Source organism: Danio rerio, chromosome 11 (assembly GCF_052040795.2).
Source record: "Danio rerio strain M-AB ecotype USA chromosome 11, GRCz13ab, whole genome shotgun sequence".
Taxonomy (NCBI): Eukaryota; Metazoa; Chordata; class Actinopteri; order Cypriniformes; family Danionidae; genus Danio; species Danio rerio.
In genome coordinates, this window is record NC_141031.1 from 26,248,119 (window position 1) to 26,260,534 (window position 12,416).

Sequence of the window (12,416 nt, forward strand, 5' to 3'; positions counted from 1 at the left end):
GTTTCTTAAAAAAGGTACTAGTCAGTAAAAACTTTTTTTTTAATAGTAAGTAGTAGCATGAAAATATATAATAGTGTGCTTTATTTATTACACTTTAAAACATGTTTACTCCACCTATGTCCGTAACACTATCAATAATAATTAAAAGATACCAAAGTTCATGGGGTCTTTAAGTTCAAGCATATTTATATATCCTAACCAGTGTCTGTATGAAATATCTGAGTGCTCTCCTCTCCCACCTGTTCTGCATAGCCCCGAATGTAAAGATCTGGAATCTGACGGTGGATGCTAACAATGACAATGCTAACGTCAGCTGGAAGCACAACTTCTCCGTTGACAGCAGCAAGTTTGTTGTAGAGTTCACACTGGACAGTAAGAGCCAGATAAACCTGCCGAGAGCTTATAAAGGGAACGCTAGATTTTACTGGGCCTGCTGGAGACCCAAAGTCATCCTCTCGTTACGTTTAATTGGGCCTCGTTTTAAAAAACTTACAGAACATCACATTACAGGGAGCTCAGGTTTATTCGGAAGGGAGGTATTGTAAATGTTATGAGGATTGTGCAACATTTATGATATCTCCCTGCTGTGCTTCTCTGTAATGTTCTCTTAAAATGCATTTAAATACTAAACTGAGGCAGTGCTCCAGCATGGTACTCAATAATATCATGTGTAACTGCAATACTGCATCTTGCTTTGTCACGCATGTTCCCTTTAGAAAGCCCTGTTTCTGACTGGTGGCTAAGAACAAGGAGAGATTTGACTGAATCTGTGAGAGGGAGAGAGACTATGAGACTGAACAAGAGACCAACCCTGCTTGTTTCACTCTAATTGGGGTTCTTTTGGTCAGGAAACTATAGTGACTTTGATGCAGCCTGACTTTGATACACCTATTATATGAAGTACAGCACTCTGCTATATTTAAGCCATTTTATCCTTTTTTTAACATAAATGTAGATTTACTCAGGATGCATTTTATTTTTATAAACACTTGATTTTAGAAAATGTTACTAATGTACCAATTTACTAATTTATCATTTGATTAGCTTGCTTATATACAATATATATATGATTATACAATATTTACAATGTATATTTATTTCTTATTTTAAGTGTGGACCATACTAAAAATTGTTAGGTTTATGGTCATAAATATGGTCTGGAAAAAAAGCATATCATTGTATACAAATTTATAACTTCTTATCAATTATATTATATTATATTATATTATATTATATTATATTATATTATATTATATTATATTATATTATATTATAGCTATATATTTAACAACAGCAGCAATATTATAATAAAAATGCAATAATATTGATTAATATTGTTAATATAATTTTTTTATTTAGGTATTTTTACTAAAAAAAATAAAAATGTATAATTTGATTAGCTTGCTTATATACAATTTTTACAATGCATATTTATTATTTTAAGTGTGAACATTATTAAATATAGTTAGGTTTATGATTTTAAAATTTCAATATGGTTTGAGGGCAGATTATTATATTATATTATATTATATTATATTATATTATATTATATTATATTATATTATATTATATTATATTATATTATATTATATTATATTATAGTTTAATTATAATTAACAACAGCAGTAATAATATCATTAAAAATGTTATAATATGAATTAATATTGTTAATAATATTTGTATTATTTTAGATATTTTTACTGAAAAATAGTACAAAATATTAATAAAGAATTCACAGCCTGTAATTTCTTGAGACAATTTAGTACAGTCTCAGAAATATAGACTGATTTAGAACTAATTTAGATAAGTAACGAAATGTACATGTTTGCACCTTACATTTTAGGTATTAATATGTGCATTTAAGGTAAATATGTGGAAGTGTTTGATGCAAAAATTTCCACATTAATGACAGTGTTTGCACCTTTGTTTCTGAAAGTTAACTCAGTTTTTTTTATTGCTCAGATAAATCCAAATTTGATCATAATTTATATTATTTCTCCATATCACACCAATGTTTTATTGTGCCAATACATGATTAAATTAGTCATAGCACTGTCCGATACATGACTAGCATATATTCCTCTACAAAAGTCTCTCTTCCTCACTCACTCATGTTCTTACTGTCTCTCGCTCGCTCCTTCGTCCTTGAGCTTTATCTGTTGAACACATTAGACGCAAACGCCTCTCCACCTTTATTACCCCAACCATTGGCTTCCCAGCAGCACTTGTCGTCTGGCTGCCCACAGCTGCTTGGCTTATTGTTCATATTGGCCACCATCGCCCCCATCCCACGATTAGATTATGCCAGCAAAGCCTGCCATATCTGATTGATGCCCTGCTTTTAAATCTCTGGTGGAAATGTTTCAGAGTGAGAGATAATGGCGAGGTTATCATTTCCTACCCAAGGTCTCCTCAAGGGGAGAGTCGGAGTAACAGGTTTAACCTTGAAGCATGTTGTACATCCTGATGCAATACCAAACCAAACAGGTGAAAATATAGCTATTGGGGATCTGGTTTTCATCCAAGCACCGCTGTGAGCGGCATTTTTATGGGATTAAATGACAGCAGAACCAAGATGCACACATTCTCCAAAAGCACTTCCCCTTGTAGACTTCCTATGCCGTTATATAACGTCTCCTATTCGTTTTTTTCTCCCCTTTCTCATCTTCTCACCATGTGCTGTCAAGATTGTGGCAGATGCATGCAGTCTGTGTCGTGATGTCTAAAAGTGAGAGACGTAGAAGTTTTGTTGACCTTAAAGAAGCAGATTGTGATATTGAAGGGTTTTAAGTGCATTTTGTGCATGTTATATGGGAATAAATGTAATAACGAGACTAGAAGAATAACAGACAACTCTTTAACTCAGTTTTTAAACTAGATGTGTAGGCCTTGTTTACACCTTGTATTGGGATGTGTTTTGTCAAACTGATTCTAAATACAAGTGTGAATGGGGACCAGGCACGTGCACACTTACGGGCTCAACTTGTGCAGTGCACATGCCCTTTTTAGTCTTGGATAGAAGGTGCCCTTCCAAAATCATCTAAAGTGCCCTCGCGACAACCCTCCCCCCACCCCCCATGTCCTTCAGTTCACGCGCGACGTCATCCCCCAACCTCCCAATCCCCGTCCACCAAAATACATTTTTTGCAACTAAAATGATTATGTGGCCATAGTTTTTGCTAAATTTAAGGTAAATTTCATGCCATTTAGTTTATTGTTTTGCTGTGAAAATATACACTAATGTACTATAACAATTTGAGGCATTGCATTCAGATGAGGACATCCCACATAGTAAAATATCTTTGGCCCAGCTCTGGCCCACACAATCAGTTTTTGCTTGGCCCACATGCCACAGTGAATTACAGTACATGACTGGACCAAGTCTGGCTTTCATACAAGGGTCAAACATGGACCATATCTGGGCCAAGTCTCAGCCAAGTTAATAACCCATAACTAGGCCCACAGGGAATCTGTGCATGCAGAAATCTGCAGATTTCCACATTTTTAGCCCAAGTTTTTTAATGTGTCACTACTGTAGTGAAATTGATAAACCCATGAATCTTTGCACTTTAGGTGCTATAGGCATGCTTTTTCTCAAAGTGACCTGGTTGGTAGAATTTATTTATTTATAAATAATAAAAATGTATTTTAAATGTAAGTCAAGATTGTCAAAAACTTACATTGCCCACATATCAATTATTTACAATTGAGCCAAATACTACATTTTACATCTGGCCCAAGTATTGTGTGCTGCCTTAAAGAAAAAAGCCAAACCAAGGCCATAATTGGCCCACATGCTGTATGCCAGTGCCGGATGTATGCCTGCTGTGCCAGATTTATGCCAAATCTGGGCCAGAATTCTTTGCTACCTGGGATTTTATTTGCAAATACTATAATGTTTTTAAATGTAAAACCATGCAGATGGCACCCTGTGCCACGGTGGGAATTTGAGCAGTGTCCCAACTGTCTAAAATATGAGAGAAATCTGCAGCACTTAAAAAAGGCGAACTGTACATAATTGTGCAGCATCCGGTTAGCCAGACAGAGTTTACATTTTGCCATCTGAAACCCAGTGTTTGTTTTGAAGGTGAAAATAAATGTAAGTAACTGTAATTGTAGCACAAACCCATTTTGTACTGTAGTTTTGCGGCTATCTTTATATTGTTTTCCATTGTATGAGCTCACATGTAAATTTCAAAAGCTTATTTCACAATATTTGATCAAAATATTTGAAAATGTCCATTCATACACCTGCCTATACAAATCAGGAAAGTGGTCAAAAGTGGGTTAAAGAAACAAGTTAAAACATCAACTGTAAATGGCCTTGTCTACTGGTGATCTGATCGACTAAAATGCTTAATTTCAGGTGTAAACAAAGCCTAACATTTTCATGAAAGAAATGTTAATGCTTGCAAGGCCACACATGTTAAATAAAGCCATTTTCAGTCTTGTATGTTAAAAATGGATTATATTGGTTAACAGTGTTGCTATATCTTCTTTGTTGCTTTCACAAAGCAACTTTTCTAAACATTCGTTATTTTTGTTCATACAAGTTATTGGTCAGAGCTCATCTGCACTCTTAAACAATATAAATTTTTTATTATCATCAATAGGTGCATGAACAACCTTGAAGTAAAGGGTTGTATTAATTGTTCATATATTCTTCAACTGAAAAAAATTTTTCACTAAAAGTTTTTTCTATGGCATCAACCTTTTGGAGCATTTATTTTATCTGTAGCAAATGGACAGAATCCATTTGCCCACACACTCCCATCCTTCTACGTCATTAAACCACGGAGAAGTACCACATTGTCACAAGTTTAATGAAGTACAAAATGAATGCCTCAATAAATCCAATCTGCCTGTTTAGATGATTACTTGCATTGTCACGCATGCAATTTATATCTAATTTATTTCCACATATGAAAGAGTCCTGAAACCGATCTCTGAATATTCGAATGCATATGTTTTTTTCGTGTTTACACAGTCATAGAACAGATCTGATCACACATAAGCAAAAAAAAAATCGGGATTGGGTCACATTCAACTGGCAGTGTCAACGGGGCCTTAGACTTCAAGTTTGATATCAGTAGTGACTGGATAATTAATTTTGCATGCTTAATTCGATCTTACAATATATTTGTTGTAGCTTGACACTCAATCTATCACTTAATTTTTGAAAACATGTGAAAGTATTTTATTATTGACTATAATTATAAAATACTAATTTAATCCGTCTGAATGCTTTTAGATGTTAGACTTTTGTTTAGACCAGGGATGTTCAGACTCGGTCCTGGAGGGCCGGTGTCTGGCAAAGTTTATAGCTCCAACCCCAATCAGACACAGCTTGCCTAGCTAATCTAGGTCTAGAAACATCCTTGCAGGTATGTTGAAGCAAGTTGGAGCTAAAATCTGCAGGACACCGGCCCTCCAGGACCGAGTTTGGACAGCCCTGGTTTAGACTAAACTAATGCAACTGTTTTACTTTGAATAGTGACATTGTGTTCCTCAACTGAATTTGTCTCTGTCGAGTCACGTTGGGTCCATTACTCAAAGCAGAAATTGTAAAACTTTTATCCTTTGAAGTGCCAACACAGGCGTCAGCCAATCAGATGACTTTATGCAAATATGTTTGTGCAGATGCTAGCAAACCACATTTGTGTAACATCAGAGAATTAAGTTTCTCAAAACATCTGTGCCTTGCAAGCATTGAAATTAATGCTGAATCTACAAAACACTAAAATATATTGAGGTTTTTGTTTGTTGTGTTTTTGCATAGATGGTATTTGTCAAAATAGACAAGTACTTACTTTCATCTTTTTTGTAGTTTCCAGTACATTCACTGGTCCTGGATCTGCACTTTCAGACACTGCAATTGAATTCCGCCATGCATATTGTATAATCCAATGGCTGCTTGCTTCAAAGGTTGGTCACATTGTGGATATGCAGACTCGAAGCCAATGAGTTGCATAGTGCATGATGATTTCATTTTTGGGTTCCTCATGTACATCAAGGAACCTCACTGGAACATCACGCCCACCTCTTGACAATGCCATTGGGGTTTGTGGGATTTGTCTATCCACTTCCCCTGAGTTGAAATGAGGTCTATGAGTAATTGAGACAAGGTGCGCCTCCCTCCACTCCATACTTCATTACAGCAAACCCAGTGTGAGATATTAAGCAGCAGCTTCACTTCAAAGCTTTTAACAGGCATCACTGAAGCAAATGATGCCCCTAATACACCAGTGCCAGACTTTGATGTGCGCCGAGCGAAGATATTCCGGTATTTTCGCTCTCAGCATGCTTAAAATATGCTCGCATAGAGTGAAAGGGATGCAGCACATTTCCTCAATTGACAAACATGGCCTGCCGTCGTGCTCTTAGCTTAGCCTGGTTTGATGGGCACCTGTCTTGTGTCTCCTCTTGAAGGTAATGGGTCGATGACGAGCATTCAAGTAAACCAGCAGCCTCACATTAAGCTGGCTGGGCTGGTGGCTGGGGCCAAGTATCGGTTGCGGGTCTATTCGCATGAGCACAACTCCATCAGCAGCGACTATGTCACGTTCGAGACAGGCAGAGGTGAGGGGTGGCCAGGACCTGTGGGAGGAGCAAAGGGTTCAACGTGTGACCTTCTGAACCAAATGGACTTACTGATGGGTTACTGTCAATGGTAACTTGTATAGGATGGCATTAGGGTATGGGTTCGATTCCTGTGAGAAAAAAACTAAACATTATCAGTATTAGTTCACCTCAAAATTAATATTCTGTCATCAATTATTCAGTCTCATGTTATTCTAAAACAAAAACAAAGATAATATCAAAGATTTCAGTCTTTTTACTAAACAACTGTCGAAACTTCATAAAGATAAATATATATATATATAGATTTAGTTGTATAGAATAGATTTAGTTTAGACTTTAATTCACATATAAATGTTAATCAGTAAACAATGTTTATGACATTAAAAATTAATCAAAGATGGTTAAGTATGTTTGCTTGATGCTTGAAAGCCAATGAGGTTCATTCTTGAAGGCTGTATGGCACGGTTGAGCTTCTGCAAGAACAAAGGAGATATGTTTTCATTTGTCATCTAGGGGCCTGTACCATAAAACTATTAGCTGGCTAGCCTAATAGTTTAAGTTTTAGTTTAGTTTGCACTAGGGTTGTCACGATACTAGAATTTGATACAAATCGCTTCTGAAATTTGAAAAGTGTCCATTTCCCGCAAACTGGAGCACTGTGGAGAACATTCTTAAATAGTTCTGTTTAAATAGTTTAAATGTTTTGGGGAAATGGACGTCATGAAATCATTTATTAATTAATTTTTTTTTTCGGCTTAGTCCCTTTATTAATCTGGGGTCGCTGCAGTGATATGAACCGCCAACTTATCTATTATATGTTTTATTCAGCGGATGCCCCTCCAGCTGCAACCCATCAATGGGAAACATCCATACACATTCATTTTCACACACACACACACACACACACACACACACACACACACACACACTACGGACAATTTAGCTTACCCAATTCACCTATACCACATGTTTTTGGACTTGTGGGGAAAACCAGAGCACCCAGAGAAAACCCACGCGAACGCAGGGAGAACATGCAAACTCCACACAGAAATGCCAACTGACCCAACCGGGGCTTGAATCAGCGACCTTCTTGCAGTGAGGGGATTGTGCTACCCACTGCGCTGCCGTGCTGCCCCATATAAGAATCATATAGGATTTTTGATCACTTTATTAAAGTTTTAAAGCATCAGCAGTCGTGGAAAGTAATGAATTACACATACTTAAATTAATGCAGTTGAGCAGTTTGTCTACAGAATTGTAAATTACTGAGAATTTTTGAAAAACTTTGATTTTTGAGAGATGTTGTGAACAGTCTTACAATGGAAGGGCAGAAATATTTCACCTTGTTTTCCATAGATAAACACATTTCTGGAACAGCATGAGGGAGAGTAAATGTTGACAGAAATTACATTTAGATGTTTACTAACTCTTTAATGCTTGGCACATTGTTCTCATTATTTTCGAAGCTTCAGATCCATTAGCAAACTTATTTTCCCAGCAAGATGCACATGCGCCTAAGGTGTTGTGACCAAGATGAAATCTCATGACATTTAAAGCGCCGGTTCAATAAGCTATTGATCATTGTGATGATATGGATCCTTGAGCCGTGTAAATGTCATTTTAAGTAGGATGTTTGCTCTGTTTATCAGATATAGAAGTTCCAGCTCATAATAATCCAAGCCATCAGCTTTATTGTTTGCTCCTCTCATTGATAGATCCCTCTGTGATTTTGCACACATGAAACAGCACTATTATCAGGCTAATTAAAATAGAGTTTTTGGGTGATATTACATTGTTATTTATATTATAAAAGACTTTAGTGTCCACTGTTTTACCAGAAATGGATTCAGAAAAAGAAAAGTTAAAAAAGTTAAAAGCCATTAACCAAACTAACCCAAGTGTATCTGTCTGCGAACTGCAGGACGGGGGTGCAAGAGGAAGGGGCGTAACTTGTCGAGATCCCAATAAACCATGCGAGATGTTGTTGACAAGATGGCTAAAATATTTACCAGTGAGCATGTTTTCATGAGTTTTCTCCAAATTTATCCACAACCAATTCATTTGATATATTATTATAATAATAACTAAAGCAAGTTGCTGACTTCTTCATCTGTTTGTCATGACATGTAGCCTACTTGGCGTTGCCTCCTGTGATTGCAAAAAACAGTACAATAGCAAGCATGTCAAGTATGAAAGCCTCCACAACTCACGCTGTACGTTAAAACTTTTTAAAAAATCCATAAATTTACGGCAGTTTATTTCTGGCAGCTGGAGTAAAAATGTAAAATAACGTCTGTTAAATTACAGAAACTTACTGTAAAATAACGAACATTACATTACAGAAATTTCCTTAAATTTTAATTTCTGGTAAATTTCTGTAATTCAACCTCTGTTATTTTTCAGTAAATTTATGTTATTTAACGGCTGTCATTTTACTCTTTTTTTATCGGCACTCCAGCTGCCGGAAATAAACCGTAAAATTAAGGATGGTTTTTTACAGTGTGTTATGGTTAGGTTTAGGTTTGGAGAAGGTGTAGACATTAATAACAATGATGGTTGGGTTTAGGGTTGTGGTAGGTGTAGACCAGGGGTGTCCAAACTTGGACCTGGAGGGCCGGTGTCCTGCAAAGTTTAGTCCCAACCCCAATCTAACACACCTGGGCTAGTTAATCAAGCTCTTACTAGGTTTTCTAAGTTGGAGCTAAAATCTACAGGACACCAGCCCTCCAGGACAGAGTTTGGACAACCCAGGTATAGATGTTAATAACTGTAATGGATGTGTTTAGGTTTGGGGAAGGTGTAGATGTTGATAACTGTGTTAGGTTTAGGTTTGGGGAAGGTGTAGATGTTGATAACTGTGATGGTTGGGTTTGGGTGTGGAGTAGGTGTAGTCATTATTGACTGATGTACAGCCCCATCTTGCCGACAACAGAGTTTTGACATGTCTCCATAACTTTAAGTTACGCCTCTAACATACTACAAGTTACGCCCTTAAGGCTCCTTCATGTTACATCCCTGTCTTGCAGCCCACAGAGAGACCCTACTCAACTAACCAGGTACAATGTGAATTATAATTTTGAAAATTAGACAAAAAAAAATCAAGTGAGAAAAATACAATTATTCATTTAAAATTGTTGGTTTTATCTATAAAAATAATATATTTCATGTGTATTGGAAAATATGCATATACGTAGTAGGAGTGTATGGAGAATGGCTTGTTTATGCTATTTGTGATGATTCAAAGAAGTGGGTGGAGCTTAAGTGCTGCCACATGTTTCTCAGTGATACTCTCTGATTGCTTTATCGGATTGCTTAATTTTCTGCATTTTACAGCATCATGGATAATGTAGTTTTTCTGCACAAATTTAACTTAAACACTTATGTTTTTTGTTTGTTTGCTTGTTTTGATTTTAAAAGTTGAATTAAAAGTTTGAAGATTTGAAGAGATATGATTTGTTAACTCAAATGATTAACTTCAGAGCTAACCAACTGTCCTTAAAGGTTTATAATTTATTTGCTTAAATCAGATCAGTTTGAATAAACCCATTTGTTGCCCTGTATTAATGTAAAATTATTTTATTTTATTCTATATTTTCATTAAATTTTTTTTTTCAAATTTGTGCATTAAATTAATACAAATTGATAGTAAAGATTGTGAAAATATATATTTGAAATAAATTATGTTCTTTTAAACTTTCTATTCATCTAAACATTCATCATTTTTAAAAAAGCAGCTCAACAGTTGTCAACTTTGATAGTAATGCTTTTTTTAAAATCAGCATATTAGAGTTATTTAAATGAGCCTTAGTTTTGTCATTAGCTTTTAACTGTCAAAAAGCAGCTTAACATAAATGGAGAAAAGAGAATAAAAGTATTAACAATATTTCAAATAGTGGAACATTCGAGCATACCAGGCAGACAGGAAAGTAGTGATAGAATGCTGGTGTAATTTCAACATTGATAATATATTTTTTTCAGCATATTAGAATGGTTTCTAAAACATTATGGGACACTTTAGACTTTAGAGTTTCTATTGATGATGCAGACATATAGCTTGGAGTCACAGGAATAAATTCCTTTTTTATATACATTTGAATAGAAAACAGATAGTGTTTGAAATTGAAATAATGCTAAAGAATATACAATTTCTTAATGCTCTTTTGAGCATAAAAGACGTCTTTTAAAAAAATCTCATCATCTCACAAAATATCGTATCGTCTCTCTGACCACTTTATAATATCAGGAAAGACCAAGTGTGCCACTATTAAAACAAGTGCTTTTTGAAAAGGAGAGTATTTGCTGCTGGCTTTTACCGGGTTTCCGTTTTCATCAGATAACTCTTCCTGTGCTCTGATGTTATTATCAGGATGGGTAATTCAAATCCAGAACCAATGTTCTCACTGCTAATGTGTTTTTGATAAAGGATGGCTGTCAAATGACTCCAGCATGTTGCTGAGAGTCAGTGAGATTTATTAGGCTCTCGCTTTGGTGTTTCTGCATTCAGCTGTTCTCCTGCCTCTATAAATCATGCAGGAACAGAACCAGGTTTTTAATGTGTGAGATGATCTGTGGAAGTTGCTTCTTCTATTCTTGATGTTGTAAAGTTTAAACATTTTATTGTGTGCTTCTCTTTTTCTCTCTTGTCTCCTTCTGTGTTTGTATGTTAACAGCCTATAAGGAGCAGGAAGACATCGCTACTCAGGGCTGGTTCATTGGGTTGATGTGTGCTGTCGCTTTATTGGTTCTGATTCTGCTCATTGTTTGTTTCATCAAGAGGAGTCGTGGAGGAAAATACCCAGGTAAACAAACAGCATAGTTCATTACTATATTAAAGGTACAATTATTAGTCCTCCTTAAAAAATTGTAATTAAAAATCATTTTAAGGTCAACAGAACAAACTATTGTTTTCCAATCATTTGCCTAATTAACCCAACTTGCCTAGTTAACCTGAATAATAATAATAATAATAATAATAATAATAATTCCTTACATTTATATAGCACTTTTCTGGAAAACTCAAAAGTCTCTACACACATTTTTGGGGGGAATCTCCTCATCCATTACCAGTGTACAGCATCCACCTGGATATCGCAACGGCAGCCATATTGCGCCAGACCGCACACCACACACCAGACATTAATGGAAAGGAGACAGAGTGATGAAGCCAATTATGATTTTGGGATGGTTAGAAGACCATGATGGACAGAAGCCAGTAGGCAAATTTCACCAGGATGTCAGGGTTAAACCCCTACTCTTTTCAAGGGACATCCTGGTATTTTTAATGACCACAGAGAGTCTTATCCACTGAGCAGTATAGAGTCCCCATCAATTTACTGGGGCATTAGGTCCCACACAGACTACAGGTTGAGCACCCCCTGTTGGTCTCACTAACAACACGTCCAACTTAGCTTCAGTGGGCGACCATGTGCGAGTTGCAGAGAGCTAGCTGCCCGCTGTCTGAGTAACCTAGTTGAGCCTTTATGTTGCTAAATAATAGTAGCTGCCAAAAAAACTATTGAAGTATTATGCATTGTCATCATGACGAAGAAAAAAGAAATAAATTATTTATTAAAACTGTTATGTTCTAATATGTATGGCCACAGCCATGTCACCCTGCAGCCCAAGACCGGTTACTCACTGAAGCTAAGCAGGGCTGAGCCTGGTCAGTACCTGGATGGGAGACCACTAGGGAACACTAGGTTGCTGTTGGAAGTGGTGTTAGTGAGGCCAGCAGGGGGCGCTTAACCTGTGGTCTGTGTGAGTCCTAATGCCCCAGTAAAAGTGAAGGGGACACTACACTGTCAGTGGGCGCCGTCTTTCGGATGAGACGTTAA

General features: G+C 36.3%; 1 protein-coding gene and 1 long non-coding RNA gene across 51 annotated transcripts in view; both read left to right on the top strand.

Annotated features, from left to right (window-relative positions):
- Positions 1 to 12,416, top strand: part of nfasca (neurofascin homolog (chicken) a) — a 176,762-nt gene that overhangs the window by 148,149 nt on the left and 16,197 nt on the right. For 25 of the 50 annotated variants that reach the window (XM_087271692.1, XM_087271699.1, XM_087271700.1 and 22 more), the window contains 3 exon segments: positions 253 to 372; positions 6,430 to 6,579; positions 11,253 to 11,381. In XM_087271692.1, the coding sequence (XP_087127818.1) occupies positions 253 to 372; positions 6,430 to 6,579; positions 11,253 to 11,381 (399 nt within the window). 50 annotated transcript variants of the gene reach the window in all.
- On the top strand, positions 8,646 to 9,689 carry LOC147841800 (uncharacterized). Its single transcript, XR_015502614.2, has 3 exons — positions 8,646 to 9,161; positions 9,297 to 9,362; positions 9,405 to 9,689. It is a non-coding gene; the product is annotated as an uncharacterized LOC147841800 (long non-coding RNA).